The 24,862-nt window shown below is 37.6% G+C and overlaps 2 protein-coding genes across 7 annotated transcripts in view; one reads left to right on the forward strand and one right to left on the reverse strand.

Annotated features, from left to right (window-relative positions):
* Window positions 1-24,862, forward strand: part of LOC139968756 (uncharacterized) — a 223,241-nt gene that overhangs the window by 100,335 nt on the left and 98,044 nt on the right. The window lies entirely within an intron of this gene.
* The window catches only part of LOC139968752 (uncharacterized), an 87,388-nt gene continuing 66,511 nt past the window's right edge, over window positions 3,986-24,862 (reverse strand). For all 6 annotated transcript variants that reach the window (XM_071973105.1, XM_071973102.1, XM_071973106.1 and 3 more), the window contains 3 exons: window positions 16,514-17,231; window positions 15,891-15,992; window positions 3,986-10,589 (listed from right to left, as the gene is read on the reverse strand). In XM_071973105.1, the coding sequence (XP_071829206.1) occupies window positions 8,914-10,589; window positions 15,891-15,992; window positions 16,514-17,111 (2,376 nt within the window). In that variant the 5' untranslated portion in view covers window positions 17,112-17,231 and the 3' untranslated portion in view covers window positions 3,986-8,913. The remainder of the gene's footprint in view (window positions 10,590-15,890; window positions 15,993-16,513; window positions 17,232-24,862) is intronic.

The raw sequence follows: 24,862 nt of genomic DNA on the forward strand, positions 1-24,862 counted from the left end.
TATTTATAGCCTCACATTGATCATGCGTTTGGTGGATGAGCAAACCGGGAAATGATGTTAATTGGTGGTTTCTGCATAGCTAACGGTATGTCTTTAAAATACATGCCACGTCACATCATTCTTGTCGTTGAAATCGAATTACAGTCGAACCTTGATATCCTTCTGATCTAACGAATCGCTGTTCATAATTGAAGATGAGCGCCATATTGAAGATGAGCGCCATCATTTACGCTATGTGGAAATTTTTTATTTCGTATATCAATTTTTGGCCCAGATCATTCTTTACAATTTGTTCTAAGTTTTGACCAATCAGACTGCAGCTTGGCTATTCGTTATGCATAATTTTCACGAATGTCGTTAATACTAGATCTAGCTCAATTGTTAACTCTCATGCAGCTATACTGTAGCCTACTTGTCGTGCAGAGGAAAAACTTGAAGCTAGAAAAAAAAACGGAGATTCCCTATCCCTATTCTCATGTAGATGGATGCGTCTTAGTTTGTCGGGAGCAGGTTATAGCAGATTATTTCTAACAAAAAAAATGTGCTTCATTTCATTCTTACCCAGAAGGCCAAGCAATGAAAGCAGATATTTATATTTTCATGCTGAATATTTCCCCTATATTTGACTCGAAGGGAACTGGACGTTAAAACAGATTGCTATCTCAAAATTTCCAAAGTTTACATATAACATTTTGAGATGAATAGTCCAAAATTTACCTTTGTTTGGTCAAAATTACGATGTAATTTAGTTGCTACTTCTAAATTTTCCTAGGGTCCATTGTTTTTCTCATTCATTAAAGGGAAGATGTAAGCCCAACCAGGAACATCTTCAACTTGTGTCAAAGAAATATTTTAGATGAACAGCTATTCCAAATATCTAATATAATTGTCTGCTCTCCTTGGGAGCTACTATAATGGTTAAAATTCATGACAGGAGGCGACTGGATAGGGTGGTGGGGTTGGGGTAGAGGAGGCTTTCATGTTGTCAGTTTGTGACCTCGCGGGTGCTCCTATAAGAAAGGAACATTTCTTCGTATTTTCACGGCGGTGAATGTGAAGATTCGTAACACTAAATATCGATACCATCATTATAGGTCACGATAAGAGCCTCAATATTTTAAATACAGCCAGACGCTACAGTGCAATAGGTTGTGTGTGTGGTATGTGAGGGGAGGGAGTTGTAAGCAGAACCTTGCATACAGATCTAATTATAGACTTAATTTTTCGCCAATAAAATAGGCCCCAGAATGCACCGTTTCACTTTTTAAATTATTTTTAAAAAGGGTAAGGACCCCGGAACACCCCCCTACCGATCCCTTACATGGGAGTCGGCTTCATTAACATCCGGGTTACATTGTCTTCTTTTTGAAAAAAAAGTTCTGAATCAATTTTAAAATTGCGGTATAAAGAAAAACATGGCTCGATGACGTCATGTTTAGACTTGATCAAGTCTTCAGAATGAGATTAGTATCAAATGGAATAATAAATAAAGCTTCTTTGGGTAGTTCTTTATCCCCAGTATATCTCTCTCTCTCATACATCAGTGGTAATGGTTAGGTTTGTTCCTTCATTTATTTATTTGTTTAGTTTAAAATAACTCCTTTGCTTATTCACCATTGATTACGCCGAAATCTCTTTTATCAGTCTAACCTATGTCACCAAATTATGTACGATTTTCTTTTAAATGTATTCCCGACCTTAACCTTGGTTGAATAAAGCAATTAATCAAGCATTAAGTAACATGATTTTTATCAGAATTGGCTCACGTTATTGTCATAACTACCGGCATAAACAAAATAAAATTCAGTCGCGAATTTGCCAAAAAAATAAAAATTCTAATAGCCTTAAACGTGTAGGAAGATTCCAGGATTTGGTATTTAATAAAGTAGATGGTGTGATTTCATGGACGTTCGCAGAAATTCCAGAGTTGGGCAAGCAAACTTTGAGTTTAACCGTCCAAAGAATTAACCACTTAATCCGTTTACAAAATTAGAAGAGGTAATCAGCAAACAGTCCAAAACAAACTCCCTCCCGGTCGGCTACCCCTTAAGTGCGGTCGATTTTGTAGATCAGTCGTTCCCAAACTTTTTTGAAGCCGTTACCCAAAACGCAGTTTTCTCCCTACTTTACTCTTTCAGTAAATTTGCTGCTTCGCACCCCCTGTAGCCCTGCATTGCACCCACTGGAACTTGCCTCGCACCCCTGGAACCTGCCTCGCACCCCTCCCACTGGAGCCCGCCCTTGTACCCCCTGGAGCCCTGCCTTGCACCCCAGTTTATGGAAGGCTGCTCTAGAGTATCGACTGTTTATTGTGCTCTTTGCAGCTGCGGTGTAATGTTCTCCTGATTGTAGTTATCCGCATTGATTGTAGAATATCAGCTCACACCTACCCCCCCCCCCACACACACACCGGTGCTGCCTTTCCCCAGGTTAGAAATCTCTATTGTAGATGGTAATTGCAACACTCGATCTTTGACATACACATGGAACAACAAAATTTAGTTGAATTAACAAGGCTATGTGACAAGCTACACATACTTTTCAGTTAATTTTTTTTTTCGAACACAAAAAGCTTACCTGAGGATCCCTTATTCCTTTTTGGAGAAAGCATGAAATCCAGCACATCTAAAATCTACTTTGCCGAACAACTATCCAGGGGCGTAGCGAGCGGGGGGGGGGGGTGTCACACCCCCCCCAGTAATTTGGTCGCTGTCGGCAAATTTTGGGTCTGTCGGCAAAAGGAGAAAAGGTGAAGAGAGCGGAAGGGGAAGAAAGAAGGAAAGCTGAATAGAGAAAAGGAGAACGGGAGCTTCTTCCGTGCCAAATTTGACTTAAAATATGCACCACATTGCATCTAAGGACGTTTCAAAACTAAAAATTTTCCAAAGGGGAGGGGGACACCCCCTCCCCTTAGACCCCTCCCCCATTTCAGTCACCACTTCAAGATCCGTCGGCAAATCAAATTTGACTTAAAATATGCACCAGATTGCATCAAAGGACGTTTCAAAACTAAAATTTTTTCAAAGGGGAGGGGGACACCCCTTCCCCTTAGACCCCTCCCCCATTTCAGTCACCACTTCCAGATCCGTCGGCAAATCAAATTTGACTTAGAATATGCACCAGATTGCATCTAAGGACGTTTCAAAACTAAAAAATTGCCAAAGGGGAGGGGGACACCCCCTCCCCTTAGATCCCTCCCCCATTTCAGTCACCACTTCAAGATCCGTCGGCAAATCAAATTTTACTTAAAATATACACCAGATTGCATCTAAGGACGTTTCAAAACTAAAAAATTGCCAAAGGGGAGGGGGGCACCCCCTCCCATTAGACCCCCTCCCCCATTTCAGTCACCACTTCCAGATCCGTCGGCAAATTAAATTCTCCACACCCCCCCCCCCAACAAAAACCCCTTCGCTACGCCCCTGCAACTATCGTTGATAAAAGTAGGCCTATTCAAAACAAAATCAGAAGGCAAACAGAACAATATTTGTTTAAATAATGAAAAGGCACTTTATTGCTTCTTTTTTGGATACAATAGCAAGAATGACTCAAATTTTCAATGACATTATAGCGAAATGTTTTTCAAATGTATTTTTAATACGGCATCTAACATCGCGTGGTTCATAAGTAAGAATAATGCTATATAATAGGTTTATATGAAAATAAGTTAAATGACGTCACTGAATTTGATTAAATATGCATGATATTCACATTACACATTACATTCGAATATTAAAACACATAATACTCCTCTAGACTGAGAAATAGAACATGATTCATGTTAAGTATAAAGTCACGTGATATACTTCCTTTACAAATCGTTTCTTAACACACACCTGTTTAATACCACGTGATTAACTCATTTCATGTAGGAAATATTGACATTTCCTCTATAACGTATTTAATACATTGACATACACTTCATTCTCAGTTTATATATCGTAAGATGATAAATTGAAGAAAAGAAATGAAAAATCGTACTGAAACGTAATAACAATTCAGTGTTAATATTTCCTAAAGATGACCTAAACATTTGTCGTTTGCTGTTTGGTAGGATTGAGATAAAATGATCAAGCACCTTTATACCATTGTAGTTTTACGTTCTTATTCGTCCAAAGTTACTTGGTTGTACCCCCCCCCCACCCCACCCCAAACGGACACAACCCTAACACAACTGAGCCCAGGCACCTTTTCCTCCACCGGAAAGAAGACTTGTCGAGTGTGATGGTATATATATATATATATATATTAGATTTATAAGATGTAACAGTTACCCAATTGTGAAATAATACAGCTGCATTAAAATGTATCAGTAATTACAAACACCGTTATTAAACTATCTATACGTCATAAAGATATTTATATGAAGAAAATATTCGGCACCCATAACTTCAACCATCTCAGCTTTAAACAAAATTTGGAGACAAAAAATATGTTATCATAAACTTATGATTAGGTAGAAAAGAAAAAGAAAATGTAAAAAAAAAATGAAATAGGTAAGTTTACATCATGTTTGATAATGTACGGGCCTAATGTTTGTATTATCGAGCGTTTGGCGTGTTTACTTCTTACTTTCATCGACAATGTTTTGATGATGACGTCATACAGAAAAGGAATGTTCAAACTATCATTACACTCATCTTCAGATCTAAATATTTTGAATTTTAAAAGGGAATAAAATCCCATAATGGAATATTACAGGCATAAAATTATCGAGAACTTATCAACATTTGAAATGGTAAACCCATATACCATTTTATACTTATCCCTTTATAACTGGCCATTTACATATTTCTTGCATAATCAGATATTGTTTAAAGTAAAACATAAAATTTAAAAATAAAAGCAAAGACGGCCCCAATAATGTTACTGAGAGGGTCAGAGAAGAAATAACAGTTAGAAATGTGTGAACATTTCTATCCGCATATTAGAAAGATAAAAGAACCCGCCACCAACTATTTACATACATCAGTGTGAAAAACTTTACACATGTGCGTTATAATTGTAAACTTTTCACTGTTGCATAGACACCTACAAAAATCATATAGTAATAATTGTAATTACGGAGAGAATAATAATATATGAATAAATAAAACTGCTACCAACAGTTTACGTGACGTAGGTTATATGTTCACATGTATATATGCGTATGAACCACGGAGGGATGGTTAGCGGATCTACCCCCCCCCCCACCCAAACCTCGTCCACCCTCATCCAATAACTTGTTACCAACAAAAACAAGAACATGTATATATGGTATTTTGTGCTTGCAAATCGCTTCAAAGAGAAAGAGAAATAAGTGCTGTTTCAGAGCTTCACTACTTCCTACTGAACCCTACCAAGAGGGAAAATAACTTACTTTTTTAATTATTTTACTGTTAGTTTGTGGTCAGATCTCATAAATTGCAGTCTCGATGGGGCTTTGAATATTTGTCTGTATTTACCACAACGTCACCACAAATAGTAGATTTAATGTTGGCGTGTCACCGCGCGTAATTGGGTATGCCACAAATGTTTTTACTTGTTACCGTACAATGCATGCAGCTAACTTCGCAACCTTTGTATAGTCTCAAAACTGTTACTGAGAATAGTAAATATGTATATATATTAGATCCTCCTGCAAGCAGGAACTCGCGAAGAAGCATTGGCTTATCAAAGCCGCAAGCTGACCGAAGTCAGTCTCTTACATTCATATTTAACGTCCATGATTATGAACTGTTAATTGTCAACAACTCTATAACTGGACGACATACATTAATCTGGGAGTGACTCGAACCGGGGACCTTATGATTGAAAGGCACCGGCGTTAACCATTGAGCTAACACTCCTCTATGTTAGCTCTCAAATATATGAGAGACTGTTGAATCATATGATACAGAAGAACTACCCAAAATGAATCTTGCAGTTTTCATCCTTTTAATAATCGAATATGTTTAGTCAGATCTCCTTTATTACTGGCCTATGATGTAATGGTAAACAAAGACCGCCTGAAACAATATGGCCGTGGGGATTGCCATGGAAACACCCTTTGGAATCGTCTCAGCCAAAGTCATATGTATTTATCATGGTAATTTAGAGAAATGTCGATAAAATACTTAAAGACTTGCAATACTCGAAGAAGATTACCCCTTCGCCAATAAACTAAAATTAATACAACATAAAAAACAAAAGCCTAATTTGATGCAAATGATAAACGACTGGTAGAAGGCTATTTCAATGTATTGGTTCTGCAATGGGTCGATACATTTCCGCCTGAGCGAGAATACGTGATCAACCATCAGCGTTCTAAATTTCTGCCAAATGGGACGATATAATGAATTATCCATTTATCTTTATTAAGGAATTGTCTCGTAGCTGCTCTCTTTTGGAGGTCATTTTACAAATATTCCTTCTGTCCAAACGGGTTTTGTTTTTAATACATGACTGCAAATTCTGACATTTCACATTCATCGATATAAGTGGCAAGAAACCTTTTTGAATATATATTCCATAACCGTATGTTTATTCTTTAGCCAGGAGCTGTCCGTGATATGTCGTTAATTATACTAGATTAAAGTAGAAGGATCTGTATATCTTACCGGTCAGATAATACTTTCGGTGTCTTTCTGAAAGATTTGATTTACATTCCTGTAAAGTAAGTTAGTATATAGACATATATATGTAAATATACATTTTGGAGAATTATAAAAAAATAAAAAAAGTTATTTACCGTGGCATGCCAAGTAAGAGCCTGAGCCAAAAAAGATAAGGAAATAAAAGAGGGGGGGGGGAGGGGTGGTACAACGATCCCCAAGGCTAAATGCATAACTATTGGAATGGTTCGAGAGGGAATTATCTTGAATATCTTCACGAAAACATTAAGTCTTTCAGAATCATTAACAACAACAAAGTAAGGTGGAACTCCATTGTGATCACTCTTTCGAAGTTGACATGGGCGAATAATTGTTACATATTTTGCTCTCAAGGAATGAAGGAAATCACTCATAAGTTAAAGGCAAAAGTGTCCCTCCTACTTCTTTTTTTTAGATTTAAAAATCACCCTTCCAACGAGAGATCAAAGCCTGGACCCTAGAATGAATTATAGAATTTCTTCTCTTTGTTTTCAAGAGTGGATGAAATACAGTAGAAAGTTTTCTGACAAAACAGTGACTCGGTTCGAATGTCAAATTTAGAACATAAAAAGTGCAACCACCGGGGGGGGGGGGGGTTAGGCTAAGGTACTCACTCCACATTGGTTGCTCTGTCGTTGGAACTTGGAAGATTAAGGAAAACAACATGCAATCAAAAAGTGTCCTGTTGTTGAAAACATTCCAATACTGCAATTTGTGATACGGAACGCACAGGCAATCCACAATTTCGGAACGTTTTGAGGAAAATGTTTGGTTCTTACTATTTTCTTGTTTCACACGGTATGTTACACAAAACAGCTTGTAGAACCTCATTCCTTTTGGCGTTCACTCCAGTTGCGCAAAAATAAAGTTAGAGAATTCCCGTTCAAACTGAAGAAATCACTATTTTGGGGACTTTAAATCCAAAAGTATACCAAGGGCACTAACCATAGCAAAGCTTCTTGTTTTTCTCCTTCTGTTACAATCTTATCCTCAAAGTTAGAACTCAAGGAGAGTTCCAAAACCACGTGGTTGCAAAATCTCCATTTTTGACGAATTCTTCCGAGAGGCTGACTCAATTATAGAGAGATATCATATTTTTCAATAGACCACCTGACTTAAGGATACTTGATTCTGATATTACAATGATCATATTTCTTTCTGCTAAACAAGTTTTCTCATCCTTCAAGTAGCTGAGTTTCACGAAAGGCTACAGTTAACTGGAGGTCAGGTAACGCGCATATTTTCTTCCCGTGTGATTGCGCTTCAAGAAATTTGATATGATTTTTTTTGTACCTTAATGAATGCGATATCACTTGAAAAAAAAAACTACAATGAAATCAGTACATGACTTGCATTGGTAGCCTCATTATACCATACCATACCTGTAGTACTTTAGTACATTTTTCTGTATACTCGTGGCTTCGTACTCGTGTATATATATATATATATATATATATATATCAATATATATATATATATGTAAATATTGTATATATATATATAAATATATATATATATTGATGTATATATATTGATATATATATATATTGATATATATATATATATATATATATGTTGATATTAACAATATTTACATATACAAATCACGCATACCAAACAAAATAATTATAGAAATTAATAAAACAACAATACCGTACAAATTTGAACATTTGCAGCTTTCAGATGTCAGTTTTAGACTTGGTCAAGTCTTTCAAAAGAGATGATGTTTAAAGGGGTTGTTCTTCATAACCATCCGTCCATAAGAATAATTGGATTTACTTTTTATTGAATTTTGGCGTTATCACTTCACCTGGCTGGCACGCAGAATCAATAAATATCATTTAATTGGTATTAATGCAAACAACTGCTTAATGGTAAACTATGGTGAACAATGGTGAACGGCGGTAGTATTCAGTTTTTCGTTTTTTTATCATGATCTATTATGTTATCATGATCGGAATAATTTTTGATACACGATGCGTATTTCCATTATATAAATCACCTTCAGAGAACTGCTGGCTATACTTATGAAATAAATTCTCTTGTGCGCACACAATTTGCTAATCACAAAACCATTGCCCTATTTTCTAATAGCCACTAGTTTCCATTATCGCCACATCCTATACCCTATACTCTAATCTACATACTTACCCAGTACCTATATACGAGAATCATGTACAAATCACAGACCAATGCTTCCTCCATATATATGTTAACGAATAATGAATCATTTTAAAGTATGAGGCGGAATGTGTATAGGCTTCTATAAAACCATAGAGCATTTATTTATCGGTATATATGTTTACGTAACCGTCGCCGTACCAACGTGATTACTTCCTTGTTCAACGTCATTTGATGAATTTGGAGATCTACTTGAAGGTTTTTCACCCGTCCTATGAGCACTCGGTCTTTTCCGCTTGCGGTTTTTCTGTCTCCGACTTCCTCTCCAGTGTTCCGAACGTTCGTGGATTCGACGTTTTTTGTCTTTCACGAAGGCGCGAACTGAGCCTTTCCACTGTCTGCTCTTATAGTAACCGACCTTCCAAGCGAGTTTCTTGAGCAACCTCGTAAGCTCCTTAGAGCTTAGGCTCATACACATGGACGTGAAACACAATCCGAGGAAAGTATAAAGGAAAGCGAATTTATCCGACTTAACAGGAGTTAAATCTCCAAATCCGATCGTACTAAGGGAGATAAAACTGAAGTAAAAACTATCGATAATATTGACATCGTCGAGATTGGATATAACTCCAGCACCGAAGAGAAGATAAATAATGAGCAGAAGCAATGCCAACCACGCCGGAAAGCTGAAATGGGCGACATCGCGATCGGAAACAGCCGAAATTGATCCGAATGCCATCCCCATCTTTCGGGTTATACTGCTTCTCCGGCGAGATGGTGCACTACTTTGGCTTTTTCTGCCATGACCCATATCTGGGGACGCCGGAGGAGTAGATGGCGAGGAATCTGACCCGGGGATGAAGACGGCATTACGCCTTGGAGATGAGTTGTAACGGAAACCTGTCGGCTTAAGAAGTTTATCGACTTCATTTTCTTCGTCGGTTTCCGCGAGTGGGTTCTCGATGATATCACCACCTATTGCGGACGATTCGTTTACTTTGCCAGGAGACATACTCCTCTGTCTTTGAATACTGGTTCTTTTCCCACTTTGAAGATCTATGACGTCACCAAAGTCGACCCTACTCGATTGCCGACGAATACCGAGAGGAGGTGGTTTCCCATTCATCGTTGTTTCGTGTCTGTGAGATGACGACGACGACCTCAGATCGAGCGGTTCCATGTCCGCCACGGGATTAACAAGTACTTCATTGTCGTCAGGAGAGCTAGGCGTGCAAGAATCTTCATTCAAATTCACGTGATGTGTTTGAATTTCTTTGTCAACGTTTTCTGATAACAGCAGCCTCTTTTCTTCAGTATAATCATCATCTTTGGTATCCTCACCCTCCTCTTCTTCTTCATCTGGGTCAATTTGCACACATACAGAATTATTATTGTCGACTAATTTCAACGTGTCGATGGAATCGTCTCTCGACTCGGAACCCGTTGATGTCCGCGAGCCGTCATCGGAGACGTCGGAGTCGTCTTCGCTGGAATGACTATTGAGATCGTCATCGTTATCAAATGACTGGCTTTCCTGTGTCGTCATACTCAAACTCCGATGTTTAGGAAGATGCATCTTGACCCAAAATTCACCACGATCATCCGTGTCCTCGTTTTCGTTCACGGTGGAGAGGGAGGGTGTTTCGTCGTGCATGACGTCATCCTCCGATTTAGCTAGAGGAGGCGGAGGTTTTTCAAGTTCTGTTGTGTTATCTGCTTCCGGTGCACAACCGTTCTTCTGTGGTTTGAGATGCCTCCTCAGACTAGCCTTAGCTGCTTCTTTAAATGCATGAGTTCGTTTTCTGTTCTGTTTGATGGCGATGGCGCAAATTTTGGCCCATCTGGCAAGTGCGGTACCTGAAAAAACAAAATTATCGAAATTTTTTTTACAATCAGCGAATAAAATAAGGAAATATATGAAGGTCATAAAAAAGGGAGTCTAAGGCTATTATTTTGCAAACACAAACATGGACGATGTAAGGAATTGGGTGGCGGAATTAAAAGGTACGCGAAAAGGTTAGACAGACAGACAAACTGAGCAACATGCAAGAAACTGCAAAGCAAACAGGAAGAGTGATAATTGACCGTCTTTAATAAACTTATCTTTATTATTATTCAAAAGTGGGACGCAATCACCGAATTTTTTAAGCTCTATTCCCCCCTTACAGCATTACATGGGTGGTGTACCGCCTATATACATCCGCCCCCACAAGCGCCCTAATAAAATGTTCAAAGAGCAGCCTATTGAGATGATGAAACTCTCAAACGTTGTAATGTATTTAACTCTTCCCGATGTACATTTATCCCCAATACATGCAACCACTTCTTCAAATACTGCAACATCTTTTGTTATATAAACTCATTGATGACGATTTCAATTTTGATCTGAATTCTCTATCCTAATTAAGTCGTTTTATATAATATATACATCCATATTTTTGTTATGCACATGCCTGACTTTTCCCTTTTCTTTCTACGTTCATAATATATGTGTAAAAGCCGGCAGATACGAAATTACCACTTCAATAAAGTCTGAAAGCAAATATTTATTCACTGAGAAGGCCTTCGGCGACGTTTTCATATTCATGATAAGTATTAAGTATACCGTTATGATAATAGCGAGAGATAACTAGTCAATTCCGTATTGTTATATTAGTCTGCAGGCTATATGATATATATGTGCTAGTTGTTTAAGATAGAAATCTGTAATTCATATCACAATGATGATTTTCCCCCCTAAACCGTCTCCAGTATAAATTTGTGGTATTGAAATGTTAATTCTGTACGTCGTGTTTGTGATTCACGCCATGGTTACGTATAGGTTTTTAATACATTCGTAATAAAAAAAAATTCGGAATTCACTCTTTGAAAGTGTCCAAGGTTGATCACTCTATAAAGAGAGTAAAATTCACTCTTTATCTCAAGAGTGAATGTTTCCATTGTCGAAATTAAGCTCTAAAAACTAGCAGGTGCTTTCAACCTCGGTCATACGTTCATTCGAAAGAGATGATGAGTGAAAATTTACTCTTTGAGTGTTTTATGCTGGTCAATCGATTATGACATTCATCGACAACCCAATTCATTGGTACTTGGTTTTGTTTGTTTCTCTCATAAGTTAACAACAAATGAGGAGAAACATGCGTTCTCTTGACAGTGGTATATAGGTATACAGTATAACTGCAAATACTCAATATATATTGCAAGAGAACGCTACATTACGCAGCAAATGAGGGAACAATTCCGGAATGTATAATGCAATCACCAGAAAGGAATTTCGAGAGCCTAGAAATTGGGATTTTCTCTGACATTTTCTTCTCTCAGCAGGTGTGGCTTGAGATAATAGGAATGGATACAAAACACGCCAAACTTAGCTACCGTGAAGAATTGCCATATTTAATGTTTAAGGAGTGACTTCCTAAATAGTAAATATAACTTCACACAAATTTAGCTAATAAATACGAAAAAATCATCTTGTTTTTTTAAAATATAATTCTGAGTGAGGCTGCCCTTCCGTAAGAGTGCAATTCACCCCTGAAAATAGTAATCTTCCAGGTGACACTCTCAAAGCGTGCAAACTCGATCTGTAGAATTAAGTTGAACTAATAGGTGTCTAAATATTATACTACCGGTACTTAATGAATTTAACACACAGACCGTATAAGAGTAAAACAATATTTGCATCAAACAGCTTAAAAAGGAAAATTAGCTCATATCTGTTTGTTGTTTACCTAAACATGAAACTGCAGTTTTATGATTTTTTCATTTGATGTTATCTTTGTTACTCTTATTATGTTATTGTAAATATCGTTATTCAGTGTCTGGTATAAACTCAAAGGGTCACAATAATAGAATAAAATGAACCTAAATTTGAAATAAAAGAGGTAACGTGACTGTGTTTTTATCAATATTGGCTTTGTTTCTCCTTGTATCCGTGTGATGGACCATGTAGGGCTGTATATTCATATTCGTAAGAAAATAAATAAGGTTTTTCAAAAAATCAAATAGATGGATAAATGAAGACAGCTACACAGACAGAAAGTCGTATAAATTCGACGAGTTATATGGATATATTATGGGGACATGTTGACCCGTGAAATTATTCTGTATTAACTCTGATCATCAAAATTTACCGAAAGTAGAAAAAAATATATATATATAAAAAATGTACGCGTCATGTTCGATTTTGATCCAAACATGTTTGACGTTTTATCAACTAGAGAAATAAATATTAACACTTCCTGATCACGGTTTCTCATCGCTATAATGAAATGGAAATGATAACACTGTACGTTACAGATGCATCGTTTATATATGTTTATCAAAACTCTCTAGCAAGACTATATCATTTAGACAATTAGTATAATGGAGAGGATTTTCCTTATGTATGATGCTTATCAACGTAATTGACATTTTGCTTCAGGTTTTGAAATATGGCGTCGTGCTGAACACCGCCAAGCAACATCAACTGATTTCGAAAATAGCTAGAGTATCGTTACAATTTGAAATATTTCGATCTATCCCTGAAAAGATAAAAAAAAAAATACAGAGAGAAAACTTTTAACTGCAACTTCACTCGCGACTCAAAAGAATTGATGTTGTTAAACTTGGTTGGTATCAAGTAGGTCTGTAATGGGGTGAGGGGGAGGGTGAGGGGCAGGCGCGGCGGAACGGAAAAATTATTGGGGGGGGCTAATGTGTGGAGACTATCTAAGCGGAGCGCCACCATCGGTTGGCGCGGAGCGTACAAGAAAATTTTGGGTTTTTTCAAACCCCCAGATGGCCGGAAACGGCCCTTCCCGAGTGTTTTATGCTGCGAATACCTAGCCCTAAAATATGGGTCTCAAGCCTGCAATTTCTCAAATTGCACGTAAAAGTCTGTAAAATCATTGTAATTTGTATATTCGATGGTGTTTTAAGAGAGTAGCTATTACTCGTAGTGTACTCGCAAAGACGTTTTTGAGTGTGGTAAGGGCAGTGGCGGGGCTAGGGGTATTGGTCAGGGGGGGCAAGAATGGTCTGTAGGGGCGCTTTCGACACTATCTAAGCGGAGCGCCACCACAGGTTGGCGCGGAGCGTACAGAAAATTTTTGAGTAAAGATACTCCCTAGATTGCAGGAAATGACCCTTTCCGGGCCTTGCTAATTTGCAGATAAACGGAGAATAAAAAGGTGTCGTCGCCATTTTGTCGGAAAATTACACCAACAGAATATGACAAATGTCAATAGGTATATGAGAGCGCAATAAAATAGTCAATAATCGCGAATAAGTAAAAAGTAGTGAAAAGCTGAAAAGGGCGCCAGCAGTCCATTTGAGTCCGTCAGGGGGGGGGGGGGGGGCATCCGGCCCCTGACTGTATATATGGACGCTCCGCCACTAAGTAAGGGGATGTTGGAGAACTGGCTGAAATGAGGCAAGTCATTGGCCTAAGACGAAGTTGTGTTACGCTTACCGGTACTCACACTCACTGCTTCCACTTTTCACGGGGCGTGAAGACGCGGTTGGGGTGACAATGTGGTCTATAGCCAGGGGACGGGCCGAGGGTCCCCCAGCAATTACTAAAATTATTACACCTATATAGTATACGTGTGCATCGGACAGATCGACAAGTATGCATTGAAAAATGGGCAGATGCACGTTTCGGAGCCTTGGTAAATATTGGGGGGGGGGGGGCTTATCATGCATTTGCCCCCTCAACTTTTTCATTGGGGGGGCTGAGCCCCCCCAAGCCCCCCCCCCCCGGTTCCGCCGCCACTGGTGAGGGGGGCTTGTTATACTCGACACCATGGCGTACCGTATATCTGGCATAGCTATTTACTCGCCAGGTGCGAATGCAGGGGAGATGGGGAGGGTTGTGTGTGCGCGGGGGGGGGGGATGAGGGTTTACACCAGATCCTACAACATTAAAGTCCACGGCAACGACACCGGGCGAAACCCCGATCCTTTCTAAAATCCTGGACCTTGCCCTGTTTGCTCTAGTGTATGTGTAGACTACTCGTTCTCGTATTGAGAAAGTTGCAGACATCTGTATCTACTACAGTACAAGATTGAGTTCTCGTATTCGCACTTCGAACGATGTACTCATACTAGTACTAGAGGGTACGTTTAAATGAACTCATGTACTCATTCTGCTGTACTCATTTTGTAGTAGCCTACTCTTACTACACGTCTGATATATACATTCATTATATACATTGATTACATATACATATAAAGTTTCATAATAGAAACAATCGTTCCAAGTTACAATCGCACCTGTATTAGGTCGCATATGCTTTTCAACGCGTTTCGTTTTAAATTGGGTATTTGATCTCAGGTGTGGACTCATTCGTAATGTTTCCTCTGGGTCTTGGTATGTTTTAATTTTACCGAGTTTTGTTCTTGACAACTGTGCTGATATAGAATCGGTAATGTTTAAAATGTGTAAATTGTTATCTTCAATTAAGTTTTTCTTTGTTCGATATCATGGTTCCAACTGTGCATGTTCGTGAGGTCATTCGGGTCATAGAGACACAAGCAATAGGGGGTATCAAACTTGTATATATAATACAATGCATATGAAAGCAACGGAGAGATATTTGCTCTCATCTGATATCTAATTTCGGTGAACAATTTGATTAAATTCATATCTATATTGATAATGAATAACTGTTCTCATTTCATATCATTTTTCCCATTTTACGAGAATAAGCAGAGATGTTTAGCTAGCCTAGTAACACTGCAGCAAATTCCCAATTTCTTTCATAAAGTGAACTTTATGTATCGGGTAATAACTCTGAATAGTTCGCCGAAATTGTTAATGTTATAAAATATTTATGTTATGAAAAATTATAAAATTGTTAAAAAACGTTATAAAAAAAATATCTGATGTTTGCTGATTAATTCCTTTAGTGCATCTCATACATGCTTCAACAGGGAAATATGGACAGGTCGCGTTATGGCGACGTTATTTTATATAAAGAAAGCGAATTACAAAAAATTGTTATATACTGCATATATTATGCATGGTTGGGGTGACATTCTAATGCTGCTTCACCCCCCCCCCCCTCTCATCCCCTTCACTGAGATATGCAGACGACTTTGTGCAGGGCCGTAAATGTTTTTTATTAAAAAACAAAGTAAAATAGATATGAGAGTATATTCTTCTTTGAAATGTCTTACCAACATCTGCAATGAACAGCAACATAAGTGGAATACCAACGATTGCATAGAATGTACACGAGATCCTACCAACAGGAGTCCTTGGCGTAATGGTTCCATAACCTGAAGGGGAAAAAGGAACAAGAATATATACGAGGTCAAGTTGCTATAGAAACTATCTGCATGTGTCCTTTGTCCATCATGCGTGCCTCTATCACATCACGACAATTCTAGTACTCGAATAATGGGCCAAGTTTCCGAAATTACTCTCCAAAGCACCACCCAATGACAAATGGGACTATTAAAATGTCCCAGTGTGGAAACATATTTCATGACCGGATGTAAAGAGAAATGTTAATACTCGACCGCTGACTACCACTTTTGTTGCTAACCCCACCCTTTCCCCCTCCCCTCCATCCCCTCTCCCCCGCCCGCCCGCCCCACCCCGCACCGCCCGCCCGCAGGTTGTTCTTGGTTCGAAGTAGTAATTAGAATAGAAGGGATAATTTGCACTGTGGGCTTTAAACTTCCCTCAGTGTATACGGTATACAGTAACCCTGAAATCGTCGCGGCCACCCACAGATGACCCAAAGGAGAGGACATTATATAACTGATTGGAATAACAAATGAAAATTTGTCCTTACCAATTGTTGAAATGGTAGTAAAACAAAAATAAAAAGAGTTTTCAAACGTCCATACGACGGAAGTGTTAGTGTTAAAATAAGCAACTGGAAACTCTAAAACATATTTCCCTTCCCACTCTGTGACTTTCCTAACGATGCAGTCATGTACATCTACCGTAGACGTGTTATTATAGCAACGGTCGATATCATAGGACAGGTTTACTCTCGCCATTCTCAACATTTCACGACTATGCTCCTCGTTATCTCCTTCGAATTGTTGGAATAGAACAGCTCCAAGACAAATGTAAAGTATGAGCACGATTAGCAATCCAGCGGACGAAGAAAGCACCTTTTTAAAGCTGTTGCACAATTTATTCCTGTTGTAAAATATTCTTAATTCTCTAGCGGCGACAGATTCCTGATATGGAGCCTGGTCTATCGCTCTCTTCCTCATCCTGGAAGGAGAGCGTTTTCTGAAGTCCAGCGTGGCGGATGTGTCTGGGTGAAGCCGACCGTCCGTTTGGTCGGCCACCCCTTGACCACCCTGTGGAGAACCATTTGGTATCGTGGGTGCATTGGTTACTCCGACCGATAGTCGATTTTTCAGAGCACTTATCATAGTTACTCATAATTAGATGGAACTTTGTCCGTGATGACTCAAAACCGACTTCAGGAATATTCAAGGAAGTAAGAGACCGATTCAGACAGACATCAAAGAACCGTTGAAGATGAATCACCGCTGTAGAGGGTATAGAAAAGAATGAATTGAAAGTCATATTGTCAGATGAAGAAAATGCAGCGATGCTATTGTCTAGATATGTAAGGAAAACAATTGCAAAAGTTTGTTAAGCAACAGAGGCATTTCACGGATATCTACAGTATTATAGATAAACATTGCAGAATGGTGAAGAATGGTGTCACCTCTACATACATATAACAATCCATAACATTCTAGTAAAGACATTATTAGAAAATTTGATCTTAAGAATACAATAGTTAAAACACATACCCTAGATATCAATGCTGCAACCCTATGCATGAGTAATCATATGCCCCCCCCCTTGCAACCTCACATCAAAATTCAAAATAGTTATTTGGCATAATTGTTAATATTTTCTTGGGTAAGATGCTCTCAGATATATTCTACATGGGAAACCCGGCTTATACAACGACTTCCATGAAGGGGATCTGTGGGGCTTTTCCCACGAAATAGTTTTACATCTGAAATGATGTATAGTGAGGCATAGTAAGGCTATAAATTAGGTCTATAGTTGGGTATGGACGCGAGGTTCTGCTAATAACTATACTTTAATCTTTTTGTGAGGGCTGAAAAGGGCGGTGTACACCACAGGCTATACACCCCCTGTATCCGCTATACACCCCTTGGATCCGCGCCTGGTTGGTCCCCCCCCCCCCCCCACTTCCGTCAGTTCTGGATACATGGTGACATCATTGTGACTCATAACATGTGAGGAAAATAGCATAACACATTTAGCCTATATTATATATGCCACTTAGATCTATACCAGTGAGTGGAAAAAATACCTTTTTTTACCGAGAAAACAAAACGCACACACACAAAAACAAGGACGAACTATTTACGAGAGACCAGCAATCGATAACTTGAAGACGGACAAGGTATGTTGATAATGGTATCTAACTGTCGTCCGAGATATTCGAGCTGTCAAATGTGTTAGCTCGTCTGTCAGATTTGTCAAATTATCGGTTAGCATTACTCGTCAGCATTGATTAGATGTTGAGATAACACTCTAAATATATAAGATGCGAACGTTGAAAACAAGACAAGATCCTTCAATGCATGGAATGTATATAGGATTCTACCGAACGTTATAACATCCTAATCTCTTTATCGTTTATGCATATAAAAGAGAGAATACTCGAAATTGGAGACTAGACAACCATGTGAAGATTGGTTTCGACTTGGGGCTGTCTGAATTGTCATCACGCGACTTAATATAAAGTCTGATTGGAAATTACAAATGTTTATTAATTTCCTGCACGGAGGAATAATTAATTTGTCAAAATGATCTCATACTGGAATTGAAAATATAACTTCAGCACAGGAAACCGTCGTGTTTGGTAACGAATTAAAAGGTAAAAACAATATGCCACCGACTTAAAATAATAGTAATAAGTGCGGAATCAATAATGAAATATTTCGTAACGTATAAGGGGAGAAATTCATAGGTTGTAACGAGGAAGGAATAAAATTGCATGTTTCAGAGTCACACCTAGCCTGAGTGAGACGGAATATATATAGGGAATTAATATTGTTTAATTATTTCTCGGAATGTCTCATTACAAAAATCCGGTTTTTATATTTTTAAAGCTATATTTGCAATTTCCTGTTTTCTTGCAAGAACTTTACTGCTAATTAAAATGACGCTAGAATTCAGTTTTGCTATAATGTTGCTGTCATTGCAAGAATAACTGTTAGTTAAATTATTGTAGAACGTGATGTTTTTTTTCTCAAAAGTTTTACTTTTAGTTCACCACTCTCTATTGAAAGACGGTATCATGTTGGCCATTAAATAAATGCCAACTCTGACTGACTGACAGACTGCCTGACAGACAAAAATAATATTTACAATCTAGACACCGTTTACCTTTCGGTACAACAACTCGCAAATGTTCATCAAAGGTGATGGTGCCATATCAACTTGTCTCGTAAAATGTTGCTCCCTTCATCTGTACTCTTCACAAAAAAAGAAATCTGTTTTTTCTTAACAAAATAGATGGTTTAACTCTTTATGACAGTACTCCATCCCCTTTCTTTTGAAGAAGAAAAAAACAAGACATGTGATAAAAAAGATTGTACTAAGTAAGTAAGTACGTATAGCAGTCTTGATCGTGATCTGAAAAATTCAAAAGATGCAAAAATAACTGGCTGTCCTTCAAATCTTTGTTGAAATTGACGCGAAGTGACATGTGAAGAGAATTACAGATACTGTTACCGATAGGCAAAAAAGTTAATTAGATCGATTGAAAACTGTTTCGAGTATGTAACATTATCCAGACACGAAAACGAACGTTAGCCCATTCATAAATTGAGTCAACAGCAAAAAGCGTTGTCTCTTTCTCTCTCTCTCTTAAAGCAACCATCAAGGAGTATTTCATTCCTTAGTTTACACACCGAAGATACGAACTTGACAAGAGTTTACTTTGTCTCAAAATTAGGTAATTTATACTAAGTCCATTATTCCATCCATTTCGGAGGCATCCTTCACATACAAGGCTTAAAAGACTTGATCAAGTCTAACTATGACGTCATCGAGAATAATCTACTGTATTTTCTTTTCCTTTATCATTTTGCTTTATTATTTTTAGTATTGCTACTACAATGTTGTTTTTCTCCTGTAATGGACATGTATAGTTTGCAAACGCTCAATCCTAACTACTGAAATTCTTAACATGACCTATATCGATGGGCAGTGGTTCAGTGTCAACTCTGTACATTTTACCTTGAAAATATGAAAAGAAAAGGGGGGGGGGGATGGGAAAAAAATAAGAGGTCTCAGATTCTATTGGCATTATGACATCACAGATTTGCAATATGACTCCATACAGACTCCATACATAACTTTTTAAGCTAGGATATCTCCCAATGTGTGTCTTGGGTGATGTTATTCACACAGATCTTTGTGATATATCAGCTAAAGACGACAGTTGTACTCTTTTCTCATTAATGTTGTAACGGGTTCCTCATCGTTTCCATTTAATCGCGGCATCTACATGTTAGTTTCATTTCATGCACATTTCTCAGCTCCAAGTAATGGGTAAGCAGTTCAACAAAAATGCATATTCATATTTTCGGGAATTGGATGAATCTATCACGTAATTACACTGCTTTAAACAAGCTCTTTCACGTTCAAAAGATGTTTTGGAAGATCTGTATAGATATCAACTGTTATATACAAGCAATGATAAGTATTGACAATGAATGCATGAAGAAATCTCATGTTGACATATGAAATGTAATTAATAGCCTAAACTAGTATATATGTTTATACGGTGGTTTATAATGGACATGGTAAAATAAACACAAACATCCATGAACAAGACAACATTAAAATTTTTGTTCTGAATGAAAATGAAATAAATATGAACTTTCAGTTCAAGGAATATTAAAAATCAACTCAACTGACAAAACTTAAAAGAGTTATTTTTGACAAAAAAACATAATTTCTTTCCTACGAACCGTATATCGTTTCACAGAGCATACCTTATTATTTTCAGTCACGGACCCGCCATCCCGCTCAACCCGCTCCATCTCCATCCCGTTATTTCGTCCGCCACCTCCCCCCCCCACCCCACCCCCTAGTTCTTAAAATGTCGATAACCCGTTACGTTCCACGCTAAACTTCCCACACGACTCACTGATGTGACGTGAATACTAATCTACAAAGATTATTTGTGGTTAAATGAGTAGCCCAACAACCCCCTCCCCCACCCTCATTTTTCTACATCAATTTTCTTCTCCAAAGATCTCATACAAGAATCAGGACGAGCAATTCAGACACACACACACACGTACACCCACACAAACAAATACATACACGTAAAGACAGTAGTTTCTTTATCGTCAATTGAACATGTCAGTATAATCTATTTTGATTTCCATTCGCTTTTCTGGTTTTTTTCTTATTTACGCCTCAGCACCTACATACGTAGTTTGGTATCAGTAGATCTATTCAAGATCGAACGGTTGAAGCAATAATGTCTGATCAGGTGAAAATGGAAATTCTTGTCAAGTTTTTATTTTAAATTAAGAAAAAACAAAAATCCCGCAAAATATCCAAACATACAATAAAAAAAGCACACACACACACAAGCAACTAAAAAAAACTAAATAAAGCAGAAGAATTTTTTAAAGTAGAGCATAGATATTTAGTTAAAAATTTGACTTCTTCTAGCTGCTGAAAATTGTTACATTGTTTAAGTTGTCCAAATGTAAAAATAAATAAATATGCAGTTAAAATTGTTTCGTGATGACAGAAAGCCCCAGAAAAAATCAAATGGTAAAAATAAAACAGCGTTGACAAGTGAAGGTTCATGTCGATATGAATAAAATTATAAACACTGATTCATTCCGTATTTATTTGAGAGTATTTTATAAGAGGGAAAAAATACATCCAAGAATTTGAATAGCAACAGAAAGGAACGAGAACATGAGAGCCATATCTGTACATCTTACTTAATGTATTTTGTTGTAAGGTTTATGGAAATAATTTATTCAAAAAAGTGATAAAGACAAAAAACAAAAGGAGATGAACAAGATAGAAATCAACCCAGTATAACAAAACAAGTACTTTACGCTTTCTGTAAGAAAAGGTGACGAAATCATTTGATCAGAAAAAAAGAAGAAGAAAGTTTGAAATAATGGCTGATGAAGGTTTTCCCTTAAAGCGACTATTGTAATATATTCCAATAATAATCGACTATTCTGTAATTTCCAAATAATTAAAGCGACTATTCTATATTATATCCCAATATTATATTATATCCCAATAATATTCCCCCAAAAAGAGATATGTTTAAAAATGTTCGTTTTTAAATAATTTGGAATATGGAACACCTCAACAATTTCTTTTCGGTATCTTTCGTTATAGCTTACGCAATGGTGTCTTGCAGTGCCGCAATGCCACCGATTGCCCTCGGTGTACCCACTGGTGACGTCAGGACGCTTACATCAATAATCACCCAGTGAGAGGGCGGGCGAGGGGGAGGGGGGGGGAGGGGGTGGTAGTGAGAGAAAATAAGCCAATCTATTTACCCATGGTAATTTTTATCCAAATCCAGTCGGGTTTGTATTATGTGCTGCTTGTTAACCCCCATAGTAGCAGAGAGGAGTATTGATTAAGGAGGGAGGCAAAATGTGTTCATCGTCAATGCCCCCCCCCCCCCCTCGCCGATTTTTTAGCCATCAATGCATGTTCCCTTTTTCTTCACTTCATTTAGTCTTGCACCCCCAGAGTATTTATCAAGAGGTAAGTAAGTACCCCCTAGAAATGAAAGCTGACAGTAGACCCAAATCCTTTTAAATCGTCCAATGAACTCCCCTCTTATTCCCTCATTCCACTCCATTGCGGCGTAACTTTGACAGAGTTCTCATTCTAACAGATGAAGGGGGCCCCCAGCTTTTCTTTTAAAACTCGCCACACTTTCTCATCCTGTTCTCATCCTTAGTGTCGACTATAGTTTATGTACGTTTCTGTGGGCAATATCACGCGAGTAAAGGCAAAAATAAGGCAAAGTAAAAAACAAAAAAAATCGATTCATCTGGTTTTGGGTAGCCTCTTCATTTGCCATTTATTTGACATACTGACCGATTAATTTGTACGCATGTGCAACATTTAGTCAGAAAATGAGGTTAAACAATGCCATTTTGAAGAAAACGGAGAGAGGCTACGATCATTTTCGTCTATCAGTCTTCAATAATATACTGAAGTATGACTACGCGAATCGAAACGTGTTTGAATACGTAAACTCTTTGGTTTCTACACATATACACACATGTGTGTATATATATACACACACACAAACATACACACATATATATATATATATATATATATATATATATATATAAAATTGAAAATCGTAATGAGTTGGAAAATCAAGAACAGTGAAAAACTTCCAGCCTCCACCGGGATTCGAACACGGGCCTCCCGCTCTGTACGTGGACACCCTAACCACTAGGCTATGGACGCTGATTGTATGTCCAGAGGTTCGAAACCGGTAAAGAAGGTCGTAATTCCACTGTAGGCGCTTGTCACCTGTATCGAACAATACTAGTTCTGTTTTAGGTGACATATTTTGCCTTACTCTAGAGATACCCACTCCATGAGTTACCCCTTCGCCTTTACCCAGAGTTCACTACATTAAGATTTGTTCTCCCAGCCTTCCCACCCATCGACCACGAATTCCTTCTCTCTCGACTGAGCACACTGCAGTTGAACTTGTCATATATTCTGCAGCGTAGGATGGAGATAATCAGTTACCATATATAGATTGTTTCAAGTTAACCATTTGGTTTGATATTACAGACAAAATAATGTTATTATCAATTTACGAATTCGTCGGGGAAAGTTTCGTCATGATTTTTTATAAACCAAGAGACAAAATGCTTTCTCAGAGATGGGAAGAATAATGTGAACGTACTTTTTATCCTACTGCATCTAAGATTGTTTAATCAGCAGTTCATTTTGGATGGAGAGGCAGGCAACCATGATGTAGAACTTTAGAGGCAACTTAGATAAGCATGGAGGAGAACAAACATCCGATGTTAATTAAAGTAAACATTACGCGCACAGGATACATTAAAATGTAGACACGCAGAGATGATAGCAATTTTGTGACCTACATTGTGAACAAAAAACAACACAGTGAGACTGACGTCATATTATATATATATATATATATATATATATATATATATATATATATATATATATATATATAAATATATATATATATATATATATATATATATATATATAAAATATATATATATATATATTACGGTATAGCGATGATAGGTATACTGATCACTGCTCTTAGATGTAAATGATTTATTTAATTATGTATGTCACTGCCGTGAACTTCAGTTGACCCTGTAACGAGATTCGAAACAGTCATAAGATAAACTACATCCCATAGACACCTGATTTAAAGAGAAAGGGAAAATGGTTCACACTCAAAAAAATGAAGTGTTAAATTTGAATCGTAAAGTGTTGAATTTAACACCCCACCCTGTTTGGATTAGGGACAACACCCACCGGGTTAAATTAACACTTCAGAAGTGTAACATAATATAACATTTTGCGAGTGTTACCTTAACAACACCCATACAAGTGTCAAAATAACACTTCCTGGTGTTGAAGGTACACTACAGGGAGTAAAATTAACACAATAAAGTGTTCATTTGTTAAAACTTCTGGGTGTCAACATGACACTTCAGGAAGTAAAATTAACACCATAAAGTGTTCATTTGTTAGCACTTCTGGGTGTCAAAATTGCACTTCAGGGAGTATAATTAACACTCTAGTGCACATTTTTTGGCCTTCTGGGTGTCAAAGTTCTGCTTCAGTGAGTAGAATTACCACCATATAGTGTTCATTTGTCATCTGTGTCAAGATGATACTTAATGGACTCTCAACACACAATAGTGCTCTCTCGTTTATACTTCTGGATGTATATTTAACTGCTGGTTTGTGAAGTTTTACATGTTTATTATGTAACGCAAATACAATACTGTTATGTAAAATTTTGCCAGAAAAGTTTACATCGCATCCGTTTAGTAAATATTTTATACAGGTTTTAGGTTAATTATTACTTAGTAATTAGGTA

The sequence above is a fragment of the Apostichopus japonicus genome, chromosome 6 (assembly GCF_037975245.1).
Source record: "Apostichopus japonicus isolate 1M-3 chromosome 6, ASM3797524v1, whole genome shotgun sequence".
NCBI lineage: Eukaryota > Metazoa > Echinodermata > Holothuroidea > Aspidochirotida > Stichopodidae > Apostichopus > Apostichopus japonicus.